Below are 22,075 nucleotides of genomic sequence, written 5' to 3'. Positions count from 1 at the left end.
TACATAGAAATGCAATTTTTGCTAGAGGTACTGCCTTAGAACATATTAATTGTGATTACAATACATTTTTTAAACTTTTTTATTTAAAAATGAGTTTATCTAGTTTACAATTTAGTCTCAGATGTCAACTTCCGACTTATAACGAAGTGTGTAGACTTTTTTGAGTTAACGTATAAAAAATCAACATTTTTATGAACTCTTTATTTTTGTATTGGCTTTGTCTTTCAATTTGATTCAAATAAATGAAATTTATTAGAATTTGGATTAGTTATGGCTGGTCTTTAATTCTTCTTCCGTTGTGAAATTTGACTTCCTTCATATTTTCTTGAATCAACGTACATAGAATGCAATTTTTACTAGACGTAATGCCTTAGAACAAATTATTTGTGATTACAATACATTTTTGAAACCTTTTCTATTAAAGATGAGTTTATCTAGTTTACAATTTAGTCTCAAAAATCAATTTCGGACATATAACGAAGTGTGTAGACTTTTCTGAGTTAACGTATATAAAATTCAACATTTTTATGAATTCGTTCTTTTTCTGTGATGGTTTTGTCTATCTATTTGATTCTTGATAGATGAAATTTGTTAGGATTTGGATTAGTTCTTCTTGGTCTTTCATCCTTATTCTATTGTGAAATTTTCCTAATTTCGTATTTTCTTGAATCAACGTACATAGAAATGCAATTTTTACTAGACGTATTGCCTTAGAACATACTATTTGTGATTACAATACATTTTTTAAACTTTTTATGTTAAAGATGAGTTTATCTTGTTTACAACTTAGTCTCAGAAATCAATTTCCGACTTATAACGAAGTGTGTGACTTTTTTGAGTTAATGTATATAAAATTCAACATTTTTATGAACTCTTTTTTTTTGTGTTGGTTTTGTCTTTCTATTTGATTCAAGATAGATGAAATTTGTTAGGATTTGGATTAGTTCTGCGTCTTTCTCCTTCTTCTATTGTGAAATTTGACTTCCTTCATATTTTCTTGAATCAACGTACATAGAAATGCAATTTTTGCTAGAGGTACTGCCTTAGAACATATTAATTGTGATTACAATACATTTTTTTCAAACTTTTTCTGTTAAAAATGAGTTTATCTAGTTTACAATTTAGTCTCAGATATCAACTTCCGACTTATAACGAAGTGTGTAGACTTTTTTGAGTTAACGTATATAAAATCAACATTTTTATGAACTCTTTATTTTTGTATTGGCTTTGTCTTTCAATTTGATTCAAATAGATGAAATTTGTTAGAATTTGGATTAGTTATGGCTGGTCTTTCATTCTTCTTCCGTTGTGAAATTTGACTTCCTTCATATTTTCTTGAATCAACGTACATAGAAATGCAATTTTTACTAGACGTAATGCCTTAGAACAAATTATTTGTGATTACAATACATTTTTGAAACCTTTTCTGTTAAAGATGAGTTTATCTAGTTTACAATTTAGTCTCACAAATGAATTTCGGACTTATAACGAAGTGTGTAGACTTTTCTGAGTTAACGTATATAAAATTCAACATTTTTATGAATTCGTTCTTTTTCTGTGATGGTTTTGTCTATCTATTTGATTCTAGATAGATGAAATTTGTTAGGATTTGGATTAGTTCTTCTTGGTCTTTCATCCTTCTTCTATTGTGAAATTTTCCTAATTTCGTATTTTCTTGAATCAACGTACATAGAAATGCATTTTTTACTAGACGTATTGCCTTAGAACATACTATTTGTGATTACAATACATTTCTTAAACTTTTTATGTTAAAGATGAGTTTATCTTGTTTACAACTTAGTCTCAGAAATCAATTTCCGACTTATAACGAAGTGTGTGACTTTTTTGAGTTAACGTATATAAAATTCAACATTTTTATGAACTCTTTCTTTTTGTGTTGGTTTGGTTTTTCTATTTCATTCAAGATACATGAAATTTGTTAGGATTTGGATTAGTTCTGCATGGTCTTTCATCCTTCTTCTATTGTGAAATTTGACTTCCTTCATATTTTCTTGAATCAACGTACATAGAAATGCAATTTTTGCTAGAGGTACTGCCTTAGAACATATTAATTGTGATTACAATACATTTTTCAAACTTTTTCTGTTAAAAATAAGTTTGTCTAGTTTACAATTTAGTCTCAGATATCAACTTCCGACTTATAACGAAGTGTGTAGACTCTTTTGAGTTAACGTATAAAAAATCAACATTTTTTGAACTCTTTATTTTTGTATTGGCTTTGTCTTTCAATTTGATTCAAATAGATGAAATTTGTTAGAATTTGGATTAGTTATGGCTGGTCTTTCATTCTTCTTTCGTTGTGAAATTTGACTTCCTTCATATTTTCTTGAATCAACGTACATAGAAATGCAATTTTTACTAGACGTAATGCCTTAGAACAAATTATTTGTGATTACAATACATTTTTGAAACTTTTTCTGTTAAAGATGAGTTTATCTAGTTTACAATTTAGTCTCACAAATGAATTTCGGACTTATAACGAAGTGTGTAGACTTTTCTGAGTTAACGTATATAAAATTCAACATTTTTATGAATTCGTTCTTTTTCTGTGATGGTTTTGTCTATCTATTTGATTCTAGATAGATGAAATTTGTTAGGATTTGGATTAGTTCTTCTTGGTCTTTCATCCTTCTTCTATTGTGAAATTTTCCTAATTTCGTATTTTCTTGAATCAACGTACATAGAAATGCAATTTTTACTAGACGTATTGCCTTAGAACATACTATTTGTGACTACAATACATTTTTTAAACTTTTTATGTTAAAGATGAGTTTATCTTGTTTACAACTTAGTCTCAGAAATCAATTTCCAACTTATAACGAAGTGTGTGACTTTTTTGAGTTAACGTATATAAAATTCAACATTTTTATGAACTCTTTTTTTTTGTGTTGGTTTTGTCTTTCTATTTGATTCAAGATAGATGAAATTTGTTAGGATTTGGATTAGTTCTGCGTCTTTCTCCTTCTTCTATTGTGAAATTTGACTTCCTTCATATTTTCTTGAATCAACGTACATAGAAATGCAATTTTTGCTAGAGGTACTGCCTTAGAACATATTAATTGTGATTACAATACATTTTTTAAACTTTTTTATTTAAAAATGAGTTTATCTAGTTTACAATTTAGTCTCAGATGTCAACTTCCGACTTATAACGAAGTGTGTAGACTTTTTTTGAGTTAACGTATAAAAAATCAACATTTTTATGAACTCTTTATTTTTGTATTGGCTTTGTCTTTCAATTTGATTCAAATAAATGAAATTTATTAGAATTTGGATTAGTTATGGCTGGTCTTTAATTCTTCTTCCGTTGTGAAATTTGACTTCCTTCATATTTTCTTGAATCAACGTACATAGAATGCAATTTTTACTAGACGTAATGCCTTAGAACAAATTATTTGTGATTACAATACATTTTTGAAATCTTTTCTATTAAAGATGAGTTTATCTAGTTTACAATTTAGTCTCAAAAATCAATTTCGGACATATAACGAAGTGTGTAGACTTTTCTGAGTTAACGTATATAAAATTCAACATTTTTATGAATTCGTTCTTTTTCTGTGATGGTTTTGTCTATCTATTTGATTCTTGATAGATGAAATTTGTTAGGATTTGGATTAGTTCTTCTTGGTCTTTCATCCTTATTCTATTGTGAAATTTTCCTAATTTCGTATTTTCTTGAATCAACGTACATAGAAATGCAATTTTTACTAGACGTATTGCCTTAGAACATACTATTTGTGATTACAATACATTTTTTAAACTTTTTATGTTAAAGATGAGTTTATCTTGTTTACAACTTAGTCTCAGAAATCAATTTCCGACTTATAACGAAGTGTGTGACTTTTTTGAGTTAATGTATATAAAATTCAACATTTTTATGAACTCTTTTTTTTTTGTGTTGGTTTTGTCTTTCTATTTGATTCAAGATAGATGAAATTTGTTAGGATTTGGATTAGTTCTGCGTCTTTCTCCTTCTTCTATTGTGAAATTTGACTTCCTTCATATTTTCTTGAATCAACGTACATAGAAATGCAATTTTTGCTAGAGGTACTGCCTTAGAACATATTAATTGTGATTACAATACATTTTTTTTCAAACTTTTTCTGTTAAAAATGAGTTTATCTAGTTTACAATTTAGTCTCAGATATCAACTTCCGACTTATAACGAAGTGTGTAGACTTTTTTGAGTTAACGTATATAAAATCAACATTTTTATGAACTCTTTATTTTTGTATTGGCTTTGTCTTTCAATTTGATTCAAATAGATGAAATTTGTTAGAATTTGGATTAGTTATGGCTGGTCTTTCATTCTTCTTCCGTTGTGAAATTTGACTTCCTTCATATTTTCTTGAATCAACGTACATAGAAATGCAATTTTTACTAGACGTAATGCCTTAGAACAAATTATTTTTGATTACAATACATTTTTGAAACCTTTTCTGTTAAAGATGAGTTTATCTAGTTTACAATTTAGTCTCACAAATGAATTTCGGACTTATAACGAAGTGTGTAGACTTTTCTGAGTTAACGTATATAAAATTCAACATTTTTATGAATTCGTTCTTTTTCTGTGATGGTTTTGTCTATCTATTTGATTCTAGATAGATGAAATTTGTTAGGGATTTGGATTAGTTCTTCTTGGTCTTTCATCCTTCTTTTATTGTGAAATTTTCCTAATTTCGTATTTTCTTGAATCAACGTACATAGAAATGCAATTTTTACTAGACGTATTGCCTTAGAACATACTATTTTTGATTACAATACATTTCTTAAACTTTTTATGTTAAAGATGAGTTTATCTTGTTTACAACTTAGTCTCAGAAATCAATTTCCGACTTATAACGAAGTGTGTGACTTTTTTGAGTTAACGTATATAAAATTCAACATTTTTATGAACTCTTTCTTTTTGTGTTGGTTTGGTTTTTCTATTTCATTCAAGATACATGAAATTTGTTAGGATTTTGATTAGTTCTGCATGGTCTTTCATCCTTCTTCTATTGTGAAATTTGACTTCCTTCATATTTTCTTGAATCAACGTACATAGAAATGCAATTTTTGCTAGAGGTACTGCCTTAGAACATATTAATTGTGATTACAATACATTTTTCAAACTTTTTCTGTTAAAAATGAGTTTATCTAGTTTACAATTTAGTCTCAGATATCAACTTCCGACTTATAACGAAGTGTGTAGACTTTTTTGAGTTAACGTATAAAAAATCAACATTTTTATGAACTCTTTATTTTTGTATTGGCTTTGTCTTTCAATTTGATTCAAATAGATGAAATTTGTTAGAATTTGGATTAGTTATTGCTGGTCTTTCATTCTTCTTCCGTTGTGAAATTTGAATTCCTTCATATTTTCTTGAATCAACGTACATAGAAATGCAATTTTTACTAGACGTAATGCCTTAGAACAAATTATTTGTGATTACAATACATTTTTGAAACTTTTTCTGTTAAAGATGAGTTTATCTAGTCTAAAATTTAGTCTCGGAAGTCAATTTTGGACTTATAACGAAGTGTGTAGACTTTTATGAGTTAACGTATATAAAATTCAACATTTTTATGAACTCTTTCTTTTTGTATTGGCTTTGTCTTTCAATTTTATTCAAATAGATGAAATTTGTTAGAATTTGGACTAGTTTTGGCTGGTCTTTCATTCTTCTTCCATTGTGAAATTTGACTTCCTTCATATTTTCTTGAATCAACGTACATAGAAAAGCAATTTTTACTTGACGTAATGCCTTAGAACATATTGTTTGTGATTACAAATTAGACGTTTCAGAGTTTGCTTGGACTTGGTTTCAGAATTCTGGTTTTGCACGGACTTGCCTCCACAAACGTTTGTTGTACCAATCTTGTTCCCGGATATACCAGCTTCAACAGGCTTAGTCACAGCTCCTTTACGTGCAGCAATAGCTTCCTTAGCTGCAATTGCGCTTTTGCACTTGATTAACCTGAATTGAGCCTCACGGAATTCATTTGAAGAAATAGCAAGCTCGTTCTCCAACTGTTCATTGCTAGATTGAACTGTAGCCTCAATTCTGTTATCATTAGTAACTCCAATAGTACTTGAATCTGAAGCACAAAGTATAATTTCCTGATTTGCATGAGCTGCATGGGCTATTGCAGCCTTGTTCTTCTCAAAATCTTGTTCAATTTGTTTAGTATTACCATCCACGCCCACACTAACTTCTGGTAATATAACTTTAGATTTGATTTGCCATCTCTTACAAGCATTAGGATCATAACTACCCTTAAAAAGCTTCTCTCCCACGACTACTTATTGTTGTTTCTCTTTGTTCCCCTCAATTTTAGTCGACTTCTTCTTGCATTCAGCATCCGCATGACCAATAATATTACACTTTGAATAGAACTTTGGATATTTTTGAATATCAATATATTGCCAAAACTCTTTTCCACCTGAAGTTATATGAATTCTCTCTGGAATATGCTTAGCAAAATCAATATCAATTAAAACTGAAGCATAAAAACCATAATCAAGCTGTAAAGTTTTTTCATCCACCACAATTGGATTACCTAGAATCTTACCAATTGAAAGCAAAGACTTTTCAGTCCAAAGCTCAACCGGTAAATCTGGAAAAATAACCCAAACAGCAGCATGTGAAGAACGTTGTTTGTTTGGGTTAAAACCTGGGTACCAATCAATTAACTTCAACAAGTGATTGTTAACAGTTGCAGCTGGACCATTGCGAATCTTCTCTTTATCTTCAGCACATGAAAGCATAACTATGAAGAAACCTTTAGCCATTGGAAGAAATTTAATCCGGTCAAGTTTCCATTGATCTAAAAGTTGTGTCTTAACTTCAGAAAACTTCAAACCCGTGAAGTCTAATCTAGCAATAAAACTATGTTGAAATCTGATGCAACCCTCTTGAAACAAATCCAAAGGGATTTCTAACGCAGGTTCACCTTCTTTAAGAGTTGGATTAGGTAACTTGGAAAGATCAACAGATGTTGGAATTAGGGTTTTCTTTTCTTTGAGAATATCAGCAAAAGAAACATGACTACCATTAGGATTTTTAATCCCTGATGTAGTAGGGATTGATGATTCAATCATCATAAACCAACCGTAGCTGATTTAGATGATCAAAACGTGAGAAAAATCAAACCTTAGGCGTGGAAAAAATTGGAAAAGAAAATCGCCCTTTAGAGAAAAAAACGGACATAACTTTCAATTAGGTTCGATAATGATGATTTCATTACATTTTTTCAAACTTTTTCTGTTAAAGATGAGTTTATCTAGTTTACAATTTAGAGTCAGAAATCAATTTCCGACTTATAACGATGTGTGTAGACTTTTTTGAGTTAACGTATATAAAATTCAACACTTTTATGAACTCTTTCTTTTTGTGTTGGTTTGGTTTTTCTATTTCATTCAAGATACATGAAATTTGTTAGGATTTGGATTAGTTCTGCATGGTCTTTCATCCTTCTTCTATTGTGAAATTTGACTTCCTTCATATTTTCTTGAATCAACGTACATAGAAATGCAATTTTTATTAGAGCTATTGCCTTAGAACATAGTAATTGTAATTAAAATACATTTTTCAAACTTTTTCTGTTAAAGATGAGTTTATCTAGTTTACAATTTAGTCTCAGCAATCAATTTCCGACTTATAACGAAGTGTATAGACTTTTTTGAGTTAACGTATATAAAATTCAACATTTTTATGAAGTCTTTGTTATTGTGTTGGCTTTGTCTTTCTATTTGATTCAAGATAGATGAAATTTATTAGGATTTGGATTAGTTCTGCATGGTCTTTCATCTTTCTTCTATTGTGAAATTTGACTTCTTTCATATTTTCTTGAATCAAAGTACATAGAAAGGCAATTTTTACTAGAGGCATTGCCTTAGAACATATTAATTGTAATTACAATACATTTTTCAAACTTTTTTTTTGTTAAAGACGTGTTTATCTAGTTTACAATTTAGTCTCAACAATCAATTTCCGACTTATAACGAAGTGTGTAAACTTTTTTGAGTTAACATATATAAAATTCAACATTTTTATGATTTTTTTTTGACAAGTCAAAAAATTGTATTAAAGAAAAGAGTTATTTACAAGATAGTACATGAGAAATCAGGACGACCAACAAAAGTGAGTCTCACTCCATTATCTAATAAGCAACCAGTCTTCTCCATCTTGTCAGCTGCGAAATTGGCTTCACAGTACGTGTGCACAAAATTTATAGAATCAAACATGCCCTTTACATCATACCATCTCTGTCTAGCAAACCAAGGAATAGAATCCCCTTCCAAAGCTGTTATGACACTTGATGAATTAGTCCGCACTAGAACATCCCGGTATCCCCATTGAACTGCCCATTCTAAACCAATCAGAATGCTATACAACTCCGCCATATAATTGGAAATAATTCCAAGACCAACACACATCGCCCCAACCACTTCACAAGCAGAATTTATCGCCACCACACCAGCTCCCGCCACCCCTGGATTGCCTCTAGAGGCACCGTCACAGCACAGCAAGAGCTGATTGTGCATAGGAGGTTGCCAAAAACACTCAACAGGCTCTAACATCTTCACCCTATGACATTTAGCTCTGAAAAAATTCAGAATCTCAAGATCTTCTACCTTGTTGAACATACATCCTGTCATTCTAGCGGAATACTCATGAATGAGGTTAAACACACGTTTTTTGAAGAAAGTCCAGCAAGGCTTCTTCTTTTCATAGACCATCTTATTCCTTTGGTACCATAGCTCCGAACGCAGCACCAAGATTGAGACTAACCACAGGTCTTTAACCATTCTGCTACGCCCTTTCGCTTCCTTGTTAGCAGAAAGCAAGTTAAAATGAGGAATAATATGGAAAATACCTGCCAGCCATTGCCAAGCCCGATTCGCAGCACTACAGCTCCAATGAACATGTTCCAAAGACTCCTCCTCAATCTGGCACACATTGCACCTCGACGTAAGAGCTATCTTGAACCTGCTCTTTACTTTATCCAGAGTTGCACAAGCTCCCCTGACAAACTTCCAATTTTGCGCTGCCAAAGAAGGGTGCACAACACTCTTCCATAACAGATTTGCTTCCTCCAACACCGAATATCTCATCCTCACCAGCTCCCTTGCAGACTTAACATAGAATAAACCTTTAAGGTCCGGCATCCATATCTTCCTATCACTGCCTGTGTGCCTCCTTGGCAAGCTCTCCAGATCCACACCAGCACTGACGAGGTCGTGCATATGAAATCCTTCCAGCTGCCATTGATCCTGCACAATGATATCGCTAACCCTTGCATTTCTGTCAAGGTCGGGTTGTTGCAAAACATCTGCCAAAGTTTCAGACCCATACCATACATCATAAAATAGTGAAGTTGCTCTACCGTCACCAATTAAAGATTTATTAGTGCGCATAACTTCAGTGTGCACCCAACGAATCCCGGGAAGAATTGAAGATTTAACTCCAGCCAACTTCAGCCGACCATCTCTACAAGTGAATTTCGATTCCAAAAATCTAGCCCATTTCTTCATAGAAGCTTTAATACTCCACCACAACTTCATAATCAGTGCCTTGTTCATGTTGCTTAGGCTAGTAAGCCCAAGGCCCTTTTCCCGCACCGGACTGCAGATCTTGTCATAACCAACCACAAAAGCTCTCTAGCCAAGTTTGAATCTCCCGACCAAAGGAAATTACGAATCACACGTTCACATTGTTTAAAAAATTTAACAGGCCATTTATACACAGCCATGTTATGAATCGCATAACTTGAAAGGACAGTTTAACAAGAACCACGCGATCCTGAAAGGAAAGCATCTTACCTTTGTAAACTGAAAGATGGTCCTTCAGTTTATCCACCACGTTACTAATATGACTATACTTCACCACTCCAGGCATCACCTTAACCCCCAAATATCTATCCGGGAAATAATTCACTCCCATGCCTAAGAAGTCTACAATAGATTGTCTCCTATGCAAAGACCCACCTCCAAAATAAATTTTGCTCTTCTCCCTGCAAACTTGCTGACCAGAAGCTTGTTGATAATCACCCAGGAGCTTCACTAAGTTTGTTAGACTCATCATATTACCCTTGTAAAAGATCATAATATCATCAGCAAAAAATAAATGAGTTGGGGAAATACCATTACGCTTCACCATATGAGTCATACTCTTGTTTTGAAAGAGTTTAGTAATGTTCCTACTTAGAACATCCTCTATCAAAACAAAGATAAGAGGAGAAAGCGGATCCCCTTGACGCAAACCTCTATTAATCTTGAAAAAACCCTCCGGACTCCCATTAAGAAGAATAGAAATCCTGGCAGACTTCAGAATATTGTGAATCCAAGTACACCAATCCTCTGAAAAACCATATCTACGAAACACCTCCAAGACAAAGGCCAACGCTGTATCAAAAGCTTGAGAAATATCAAGTTTGAGACCTAAGTTTCCATCCTTTCTTTTAATGTGCAGCTCATTAAACAAGTCAGACGCCAAACTAATATTTTCATGAATATTTCTCCCCTTCAAAAAAGCCACTTGTTCCTCCGAAACCAAATTATCTAAGACTTTTCCAAGTCTGGTTGCTAAAATTTTGGTAAAAATTTTGAAGAAAAAATTACTTAGACCAATTGGTCTATATTTCTTCAGGCTATCCGCACCTCTTACCTTAGCAAGAAAAAGAATGAGACTAGAATTAGCCCCATTAAGAATAGTTTTGTTGTTCCAGCAAAAAATAATAGCCTTAGCTAGGTCTTGATGAATTAAATCCCAACAATGTCTATAAAAACACCCCGAGAAACCATCCAGACCTGGAGCACTATTCGCACCCAAATCAAACACCGCCACCTTAATATCTTCCAAAGAAGGAATAGAATCCAACATATGTCTTTCCTCAAGAGAAATAAAATTATGTTCATACTCAAACAAACTATCATCAATCTGCGTATCTACTCCATTAAATTTACTCACATAATAAGAAACAACATGGTCTCTTAATTGGTCCGGATCAATGATAAGGGACCCATCATCTGTCACCAACTCCGAACTTGTATTGACACTTCTACGAGTATTAATAGAACTATGGAAATATGAAGTATTGCTAGAACCCTCCAAGATCCATTTGTTGCGAGATTTTTGCTTCAACATAATATGCTGTTGCATACGCACCTCCTGAACGGCCACAAGCGCATCCTTCATCTCATTCTGCTTAGAAATGTCAAAAGGGTCCTCATCCGAATTCCTACTAGCCACTTCTAACTTCAATTGAGCCTGTTTGAGTCTTGCATTCACATTACCAAACACCCGTTGATTCCACAACTTCATAGCTACCTTCAATCTCTTCAGCTTGAAAGGAAAAATAAAATCCGGATTACCATACACCGGAGCATTCCAAGAAGTCTCAACCATTCTCAAAAAATCAGGATGCGTAAACCACATTTTCTGAATTCTGAAAGGAGCACGTCTCGGCCTAGAAGCAACAAAAGGATAACCAATAAGAGTCGAATGATAGGAAACTTCCCTAGGAAGAGCTTTACACCGCCAATTCGAAAATTTGGTTAACCAAGGTTCATTAATAATAGCACGATCCAACTTGATAATAATTCTTCTCACCCCCGATTGTCCATTAGTCTAAGTGAACTTAGAACCCAAAGAATCTGCCTCAAAAAGACCATTCTCTTCCATCCAGTCACTGAATTCATTAATACTAGAAGTCAGAACATCTCTACCACCCTTCTTCTCATCATTGTGCAGAACACAATTAAAATCTCCAATTACCAACCGAGGAGTAGTAGAATCCACCACACAAAGTTGACTCCATAATCTCCTTATAAAAACTTGGATATAACTAGCATGAACACAAGAAATGAAGACTCCTTCTGTCTTCACCGTAATAGCCTGCCTAGTCATATTTAACACCACTGGCTCTTCAATATCTTCACTCCAAAGAATCCAAAGATTACCAATAGAACTTGAAGTAGAATTATGAACTGCCTTCTTAACAAAACCAGCTAAATTAAGCCGTAACATAACACCATCTGAATAAGGGATTTTCGGCTCAGCAATACACATAAGAACCGGCTTAAACTCCTTAACTAACTCACGTAACTTCAAACCATCCTCCACCTTCGAAACTCCATTGACATTCCAAAAGAGAACTCGCATTAGGAAACTGTCTTTTTTGGTTTAGAAGATATCTTAGGATTCTTAGTCGGAACCCTTTTTTCAATAACTGAGAGAAACCTTTGCTAACTCTGATTCCCAAATCATTAACCTCAGAGTCCGAGTCAGACTTGGATTCTGGAGATTTGTTTTGAGTATAACTTTGTGAGGTACTTTGTTGCGAACTAGCCTGAATTGGCACACGACCAGGCTTCCTAGTTTGCTTAGGCACAACTTTCTCAAATGGAATCTCAGACCATTTGGCTCCCTTGACACCTGCCGATGCTTTCTCTGGTGTGAGTTCCTCATCTGAACTCTCCTCCTCCTGATTAGATTGTTGCATTGTGTTGTCCAGCCCCAACTCAGCTGTCAAAACATCAAATTTATTCGAGGAGATAACCACAGTATTATCCGTCAAAGCATTGCACGTAGGTGTCTCCGCAATACTATGAACCACTGCTTCTTGAATAGGTATAAAGGGAGTAGAAGAGTTGGCCTGGTTCCTATCAATACTAGAGTGATTAGTTCTCGCCAATTCATCACTCTTTCCTGACTTAGCTGCAATTGTGGTTTCATCTACCATCAATATGTTAGCTAATGCTCTTTTCGCAGCAAGCGCCTGCTTAGCTGTCTCAACAGCGTCAGACGCTGCATGAAGCTGAGCTTGAGAAGCAGCCAGCACCTCTTCAAGCTGACTAGTATCCTCCTTACCAGCAGCATTCTCCCCAACAGCAACAGGTATATTAATATCATTACCCGCACCAGGCACATTAACACTTTCCCCCGCACCAGTGTTTGCAACTTCACCAGTTTCGCCTGACTTGTCAACACCACTAGTACCTTCTTGATTGTTATTCTTCTTACGATTACGTGATCGCTTCTTACCTTTAGCTGCCTGCCAGTCTTGAGTATCCTCCGTCTCCTTAACAGATTCATCAGACTTTGGTTTCCTCCTGCACTCACTCTCATTGTATCCAATAATGTTACAATGCAAACAGAATTTTGGATGCTTAGGTATCTCCACATATTTCCAGAAAGTTCTTCCACCAGCTGTTAGTAGAATTCTGTCAGGAATGTGTTTTGCAAAATCTACATCAACTAGCACTGAAGCATAGCTTCCAAACTCCAGATTCAATGTTCTTTGATCAACTACAACAAAGATCTCTCAGTCCATAACTCTGCATGAAGACCCGGAAGATGAACCCAAACAGGTGCATGGGAAGTATTTTTCCTTTCAGGATCGAAACCAGGGTACCAATCCATCAAACGTATCTCTTGTTGATTAACAAGCCATTTCCTGTTACGGATTCTGGCTTTTGTTTGCTCATCACGCAACATAACTACAAAGAAACCCTTAATCATAGACATAAACCTAACCGAGTTAGGGTTTAGCTGCCATTGAGTAACTAAATTGTTCTTCACCTCCCAAAACTTCAAACCCGTGAAGTTGAGTCTTGCAATAAAGCTAAACTCAAAAGTCTTACAACCTTCCTGGTAAAAATCGGTAGGGATTACCAAAGATGGTTCTCCATTAATTAATGTGGGATTTGGTAGACTACTAACATCAACAGCCGTAGGCTGTAATGTTTGACGTACCTTCACTTTTTCCGCAAAGGTTGGAGTTGGTGATCCATTCGTAATACGTAACACAGTTTCCTCAGTCATCATTAATCCTAAGATTAAACAATAATTGAAGAAGAAAATTGAAAAACGCACAAAAACCTAGGAAAATCGCCAGATTTCCTCTCTCCTCATATTGCCCAAGTTTTCCCAAAAGTAGTCTCATTCTTTTGCTTGCTAAAGAAATTCATGAGTCAGGGATCGACCACGAAACTTGCAGCATGCATCTTACATTGTCAACATTTTTATGAACTCTTTCTTTTTATATTGGCTTTGTCTTTCAATTTGATTCAAATAGATGAAATTTGTTAGAATTAGGATTAGTTCTAGCTAGTCTTTCATCCTTCTTCTATTGTAAAATTTGACTTCTTTCATATTTTATTGAATCAATGTACATAGAAATGCAATTTTTACTAGACGTAGTGCCTTAGAACATATTATTTGTGAATACAGTAAATTTTTCAAACATTTTTTGTTTAAAGATGAGTTTATCTAGTTTACAATTTAGTTTCAGAAATCAATTTCAGACTTATAACGAAGTGTGTAGACTTTTTTGATTTAACGTATATAAAATTCAACATTTTTATGAACTCTTTCTTTTTGTGTTGGCTTTGTCTTTCTATTTCAAGATAGATGAAATTTGTTAGGATTTGGATTAGTTCTTCTTGGTCTTTCATCCTTCTTCTATTGTGAAATTTTCCTTCCTTCATATTTTCTTGAATCAACTTACATAGAAATGCAATTTTTACTAGATGTAATGCCTTAGAACATAATATTTGTCTTTCTATTTGATTCAAGATAGATGAAATTTGTTAGGATTTGGATTAGTTCTTCTTGGTCTTTCATCCTTCTTCTATTGTGAAATTTTCCTTCCTTCATATTTTCTTGAATCAACTTACATAGAAATGCAATTTTTACTAGATGTAATGCCTTAGAACATAATATTTGTCTTTCTATTTGATTCAAGATAGATGAAATTTGTTAGGATTTGGATTAGTTCTTCTTGGTCTTTCATCCTTCTTCTATTGTGAAATTTTCCTTCCTTCATATTTTCTTGAATCAACTTACATAGAAATGCAATTTTTACTAGATGTAATGCCTTAGAACATAATATTTGTCTTTCTATTTGATTCAAGATAGATGAAATTTGTTAGGATTTGGATTAGTTCTTCTTGGTCTTTCATCCTTCTTCTATTGTGAAATTTTCCTTCCTTCATATTTTCTTGAATCAACTTACATAGAAATGCAATTTTTACTAGATGTAATGCCTTAGAACATAATATTTGTCTTTCTATTTGATTCAAGATAGATGAAATTTGTTAGGATTTGGATTAGTTCTTCTTGGTCTTTCATCCTTCTTCTATTGTGAAATTTTCCTTCCTTCATATTTTCTTGAATCAACTTACATAGAAATGCAATTTTTACTAGACGTATTGCCTTAGAACATAATATTTGTGATTTCAATACATTTTTTCAAACTTTTTCTGTTAAAGATGAGTTTATCTAGTTTAAAATTTTGTCTCAGAAATCAATTTCCGACTTATAACGATGTGTGTAGACTTTTTTGAGTTAACGTATATAAAATTCAACATTTTTATGAACTCTTTCTGTTTTCGTTGGCTTTCTCTTTCTATTTGATTCAAGATAGATGAAATTTGTTAGGATTTGGATTAGTTCTGCTTGGTCTTTTATCCTTCTTCTATTGTGAAATTTGACTTCCTTCATATTTTCTTGGATCAACGTACATAGAAATGCAATTTTTACTAGACGTATTGCCTTAGAACATATTAATTGTAATTACAATACATTTTTCAAACTTTTTCTGTTAAAGATGAGTTTATGTAGTTTACAATTTAGTCTCAGAAATCAATTTCCGACTTATAACAAAGTGTGTAGAATTTTTTGAGTTAACGTAAATAAAATTCAACATTTTTATGAACTCTTTCTTTTAGTGTTGGCTTTGTCTTTCTATTTGATTCAAGATAGATGAAATTTGTTAGGATTTGGATTAGTTCTGCTTGGTCTTTCGTCCTTCTTCTATTGTGAAATTTGACTTCCTTCATATGTTCTTGAATCAACATACATAGAAATGTAATTTTTACTAGACGTACTGCCTTAGAACATGTTAACTGTGATTACAATACATTTTTTAAACTTTTTCTGTTAAAGATGAGTTTATCTAGTTTACAACTTAGTCTCGGAAATCAATTTCCGACTTATAACGAAGTGTGTAGACTTTTTTTTGAGTTAACGTAAATAAAATTCAACATTTTTATGAACTCTTTTTTTTTGTTGTCTTTGTCTTTCAATTTGATTCAAATAGATGAAATTTGTTAGAATTCAAAATAGTTCTGGAAGGTCTTTCATCCTTCTTCTATTGTGAAATTTTTGACTCCCTTCATATTTTCTTGAATCAACGTACATAGAAATGTAATTTTTACTAGATTTAATGCCTTAGAACATATTATTTGTGGTTACAATAAATTTTTCAAACTCTTTCTGTTAAAGATGAGTTTATCTAATTTACAATTTAGTCTCAGAAATCAATTTCCGACTTATAACAAAGTGTGTAGAATTTTTTGAGTTAACGTAAATAAAATTCAACATTTTTATGAACTCTTTCTTTTAGTGTTGGCTTTGTCTTTCTTTTTGATTCAAGATAGATGAAATTTGTTAGGATTTGGATTAGTTCTGCTTGGTCTGTCATCCTTCTTTTATTGTGAAATTTGACTTCCTTCATATGTTCTTGAATCAACTTACATAGAAATGTAATTTTTACTAGACGTACTGCCTTAGAACATGTTAACTGTGATTACAATACATTTTTTAAAATTTTTCTGTTAAAGATGAGTTTATCTAGTTTACAACCTAGTCTCGGAAATCAATTTCCGACTTATAACGAAGTGTGTAGACCTTTTTTGAGTTAACGTAAACAAAATTCAACATTTTTATGAACTCTTTCTTTTTTTGTTGTCTTTGTCTTTCAATTTGATTCAAATAGATGAAATTTGTTAGAATTTAAAATAGTTCTGGAAGGTCTTTCATCCTTCTTCTATTGTGAAATTTGACTTCCTTCATATTTTCTTGAATCAACGTACATAGAAATGTAATTTTTACTAGATTTAATGCCTTAGAACATATTATTTGTGATTACAATACATTTTTCAAACTTTTTCTGTTAAAGATGAGTTTATCTAGTTTACAATTTAGTCTCAGAAGTCAATTTCCGACTTGTAACGAAGTGTGTAGACTTTTTTGAGTTAACGTATATAAAATTCAACATTTTTATGAACTCTTTCTTTTTGTGTTGGTTTTTCTTTCTATTTCATTCAAGATACATGAAATTTGTTAGGATTTGGATTAGTTCTGCTTGGTCTTTCTTCCTTCTTCTATTGTGAAATTTGACTTCCTTCATATTTTCTTGGATCTACGTACATAGAAATGCAATTTTTACTAGAAGTATTTCCTTAGAACATATTAATTTAATTACAATACATTTTTTAAACTTTTTCTGTCAAAACTGAGTTTATCTAGTTAGAATTTAGTCTTAGAAATCAATTTCCGACTTATAACGAAGTCTGTAGACTTTTTTGAGTTAACGTAAATAAAATTCAAAATTTTGATGAACTCTTTCTTCTTGTGTTGGCTTAGTCTTTCTATTTAATTCAAGATAGATAAATTTGTTAGGATTTGGATTAGTTCTGGCTGGTCTTTCATCCTTCTTCTATTGTGAAATTTGACTTCCTTCATATTTTTTTGAATCAATGTACATAGAAATGAAATTTTTACTAGACGTAATGCCTTAGAATATATTATTTGTGATTACAATACATTTTTCAAACTTTTTCTGTTAAAGATGAGTTTATCTAGTTTACAATTTAGTTTCAGAAATCAATTTCAGACTTATAACGAAGTGTCTAGACTTTTTTGAGTTAACGTATATAAAATTTAACATTTTTATGAACTCGTTCTTTTTGTGTTGGTTTTGTCTTTCAATTTGATTCAAATAGATGAAATTTGTTAGAATTTGGAATAGTTCTGGCTGGTCTTTCATCCTTCTTCTATTGTGAAATTTGACTTCTTTCATATTTTCTTGAATCAATGTACAAAGGAATGCAATTTTTACTAGACGTAATGCCTTAGAACATATTAATTGTGATTACAATAAAGTTTTCAAACTTTTTTTTGTTAAAGATGAGTTTATATCGTTTACAATTTAGTTTCAGAAATCAATTTCAGACTTTTATCGAAGTGTGTAGACTTTTTTGAGTTAACGTATATAAAATTCAACATTTTTATGAACTCTTTCTTTTTGTGTTGGTTTTGTTTTTCTATTTCATTCAAGATACATGAAATTTGTTAGGATTTGGATTAGTTCTGCATGGTCTTTCATCCTTCTTCTATTGTGAAATTTGACTTCCTTCATATTGTCTTGAATCAACTTACATAGAAATGTAATTCTTATTAGAGCTATTGCCTTAGAACATATTAATTGTAATTACAATACATTTTTCAAACCTTTTCTTTTAAAGATGATTTTTTTTTTGATAAGTCAAAAAATTGTTTTTTCTTGCTAAGTCAAGAAAATATATTGATAAAAAAGATATTTACAAGATAGGTGAAGGAGAAAAGGGATCAGAGAAACCCATAAAAATCTCCTAAAACCTATTTAAAACGATAATAAATTACATTTGGAAACTCAATAGAACTTAAAAAAACTGGTCGACCATCAAAGTGAAAACCAACCCCATCCTCTAATAAACAACCACGCTTTGCCATTGCATCAGCTGCAAAATTTGCCTCTCTAAAAGAATGTTCAAAACGAATTGAACCATATAAACCTTTAACTTCCATCCATCTTTGCCTAGCAAACCAAGGAACGTTATCTTCTTCCAAAGCCTTCAACACACTTGTAGAATCTGATCTAATAACAATGCAGGCATATCCCCACTGAACTGCCCACTCCATACCCACAATAATACCATACAATTCAGCCAAATAATTAGAAGTAACTCCCAAACCAATACACATTGCACCTACCACTTCACAATTTGCATTCCTTGCAACAACACCAGCTCCCGCCACCCCTGGATTACCTCTTGAGGCGCCATCCGTGCACAAAAGCAATTCATTATCATTAGGAGGAAACCAAAAACACTCCTTGGGATCAGTAAACTTCACCTTTCTATGCCGAACCCTAAAAAACTCCAGAATTCTCAAGTCATCCATAGAATTATGCATATAACTGTTCATACGAACTGAATAATCTTGCATCAAACTAAAAACACGTTTTTGAAATAAAGACCAACAAGGGTTCTTCTTTTCATACACTTTTTTGTTCCTAGTGAACCATAATTCTGAACGCACAACCAAATTCACTACCAACCACAAATCCTTAACAATACCACTATGATTTTTTGCCTTTTGGTAAGAAGTAATAATATCATAATTAGGTTTAATTTTGAAAATACCTTCAATCCACTCCCAAGCTTGACGCGCAAAATTACAGCTCCAAAGAATATGTTGGAGAGACTCCTCCTCAATCTGACACACACTACATTTAGATGCAAGTTGAATTTTAAATCTGCTACGTACCTTATCAAGAGTAGCACACGCACCATGAATAAACTTCCAGTTCTGAGCCGCCAATGAAGGATGCACCACCCTCTTCCATAACAACCCCGCCTCCCTCAAAATAGGATATTTCTTCCTAATCAATTCCCTAGCTGACTTGACAGAAAATTTACCTTGTAAATCAGGCATCCAAAAACGCCTATCCACTCCCATATGAATTTTTGGTAAATCCTGTTGCACCACACCAGCACTTAAAAGGAGTTGCGAATGAACTCCATGAATCTTCCAATCACCTTGCACAATAATATCACAAACACGAGCTGATCTGTCTAAATCCATGTGATTTAAAACACTAGCTAAGGTTGTATTTTCATACCATATATCAAAGAATAAAGAAGTATCCCTACCGTCACCAATAAAACACTTTGTGTTGTCCACCATCTCCTTATGAACCCAACGAAGACCAGGAAGAATAGAAGATTTCACCCCTACCATCTTAATACGACCATCCCTACAAGTGAATTTGGCTTCCAAAAACCTCGCCCACCTCTTATGAGAAGATTTTATAGCCCACCACAATTTCATCAGCAAAGCTTTATTCATAGTCCTTAGGCTAGTGATCCCAAGACCACCTTCCTTTAAAGGACTACAAATCTTATCAAAACCAACTACAAAAGCTCTAGTAAGATTAGAATCACCCGACCACAGAAAATTACGAATCACACGCTCACATTGAAGTGTGAATTTTACCGGCCATTTGTACACAGCCATATTATGAATAGAATAACTCGAAAGAACATTCTTAACAAGCACAACCCTATCTTGAAAAGATAACATCTTACCTTTCAGAACCGAAAGTTGATCCCTCAACTTATCAACAACGTTGCTGATGTGACTATACTTAACCATCCCCGGCGCCTACTCAAAGTCCCACCACCGAAGTAGATCTTGCTCTTCTCCCTACAAACCCTCTGACCAGAAGCTTGTTGGTAATTCTCCAAAAGTTTCACCAGATTCTTCACACTCTTCATATTTCCCTTGCAAAAAATCATAATATCATCAGCAAAAAATAAATGAGTAGGAGCAATACCCTTACGTTTTACCATATAAGACATATCCTTATTCTGAAAGAGTTTAGTGATGTTGCGGCTAAGCACATCCTCAATCAAAACAAAAATAAGAGGAGATAGAGGATCCCCCTGCCGTAAACCCCTATTAATCTTGAAATAACCCTCCGGACTACCATTAAGAAGAATAGAAATACGCGCCGAATCCAGAATTTTCCAAATCCAAGAGCACCAATCTTCAGAAAACCCATACCTTCTAAAAACCTCAAGAACAAAAGACCAACTCACCGTATCAAAAGCCTGAGAGATATCAAGCTTCAAACCCAAATTACCGTCCTTCCTTTTGATGTGCAATTCATTCACCATCTCAGAAGCTAAACTAATATTCTCATGGATATTCCTTCCCTTCATGAAAGCCACTTGCTCTTCAGACACCAACTTTCCCAACACCCTACCAAGCCTAGGAGCCAAGATTTTAGTAAAAATCTTAAAAAAGAAATTACTTCAACCAATCGTCCTAAAGTTCTTCAAACTAGCAGCTCCCCTAACCTTTGCAAGCAAAAGAATAAGACTAGAATTAACCCCATTAGGAACGGTTTTAGAAGACCAGCAATAAGTAACCGCTAAAATCAGATCCCTTTGAATAATCTCCCAACAATGTCTATAAAAACACCCCGAGAAACCATCTGGACCTGGCGCACTATCAGCTCCCAAATCAAAAACCGCCTGTTTAATCTCATCACAAGTAGGAATAGCATCCAACATATGCGACTCCTCCACAGTAATAGAATCATGATCATAATCAAAAAGAGTTTCACTTACCTGACCATCCTCACCATTGAATTTAGCCTGATAATAAGAAACCACATGAGCACTAAGATGAACCGGATCAGTAATAGTACTCCCATCTTCAACAACAAGCTCCGAGATTGTATTAGCACTTCTACGAATTTTAATAGAGTTGTGAAAGAAAGAAGTGTTACTAGAACCCTCCAACAACCACTGATTTCTAGATTTTTGCTTTAACATTGTATGTTGCTGCCTTTGAATATCTTGAACCTCAACAAGAGCATCCTTCATATTATTAAGTTTTGAAACATCAAACGGATCTTCATCAGAATTTCTACTAGCTACCTCAAACTTAAGCGTTGCTTGCTTTAGTCTAGCATTGACATTACCAAAAACCGTTTGATTCCATAACTTAATTGCCTCCTTCAACCGCTTCAATTTGAAAAGAAAGATAAAACCATGATTACCATACACCGGCGCCATCCAAGATAACTCCACCATCTTCAAAAAATCCGGATGAGAAAACCACATCTTCTGTATACGAAAAGGAGCACATCTAGGCCTAGGATCACAAAAAGGAAAACCAATAAGAGTCGAATGGTCAGAAACTTCCCTAGGAAGAGCTTTACACCGCCAATTCGCAAACTTAGACAGCCAAGGTTCATTAATAATAGCACGATCCAACTTACTAATAATTCTACCAACACCAGTCTGACCATTGGTCCAAGTAAACTTAGACCCCAACGAATCTGCTTCAAACAAGTTATTATCCTCCATCCAATCAGAAAACTCATTAATACAAGAGAGACGAGTTGTCCTACCCCCTTTCTTTTCATCTTGACGAAGAACATAATTGAAATC

The 22,075-nt window shown here is 33.3% G+C and overlaps 1 protein-coding gene across 1 annotated transcript; it reads right to left on the bottom strand.

Moving 5' to 3' along the window:
• Positions 1 to 8,104: 8,104 nt before the first annotated feature.
• On the bottom strand, positions 8,105 to 11,441 carry LOC113330840. Its single transcript, XM_026577647.1, has 3 exons — positions 10,671 to 11,441; positions 9,774 to 10,094; positions 8,105 to 9,664 (listed from the first exon to the last, which is right to left on the bottom strand). Exons 1-3 carry the CDS (start codon positions 11,439 to 11,441, stop codon positions 8,105 to 8,107), a joined length of 2,652 nt encoding a protein of 883 aa, XP_026433432.1.
• Positions 11,442 to 22,075: the final 10,634 nt, after the last annotated feature.

The sequence above is a fragment of the Papaver somniferum genome, unplaced genomic scaffold (genome assembly GCF_003573695.1).
Source record: "Papaver somniferum cultivar HN1 unplaced genomic scaffold, ASM357369v1 unplaced-scaffold_119, whole genome shotgun sequence".
Lineage (NCBI taxonomy): Eukaryota > Viridiplantae > Streptophyta > Magnoliopsida > Ranunculales > Papaveraceae > Papaver > Papaver somniferum.
Note: the sequence above shows the minus strand (reverse complement) of the source record. Positions and strands in the feature narration are given on the sequence as shown.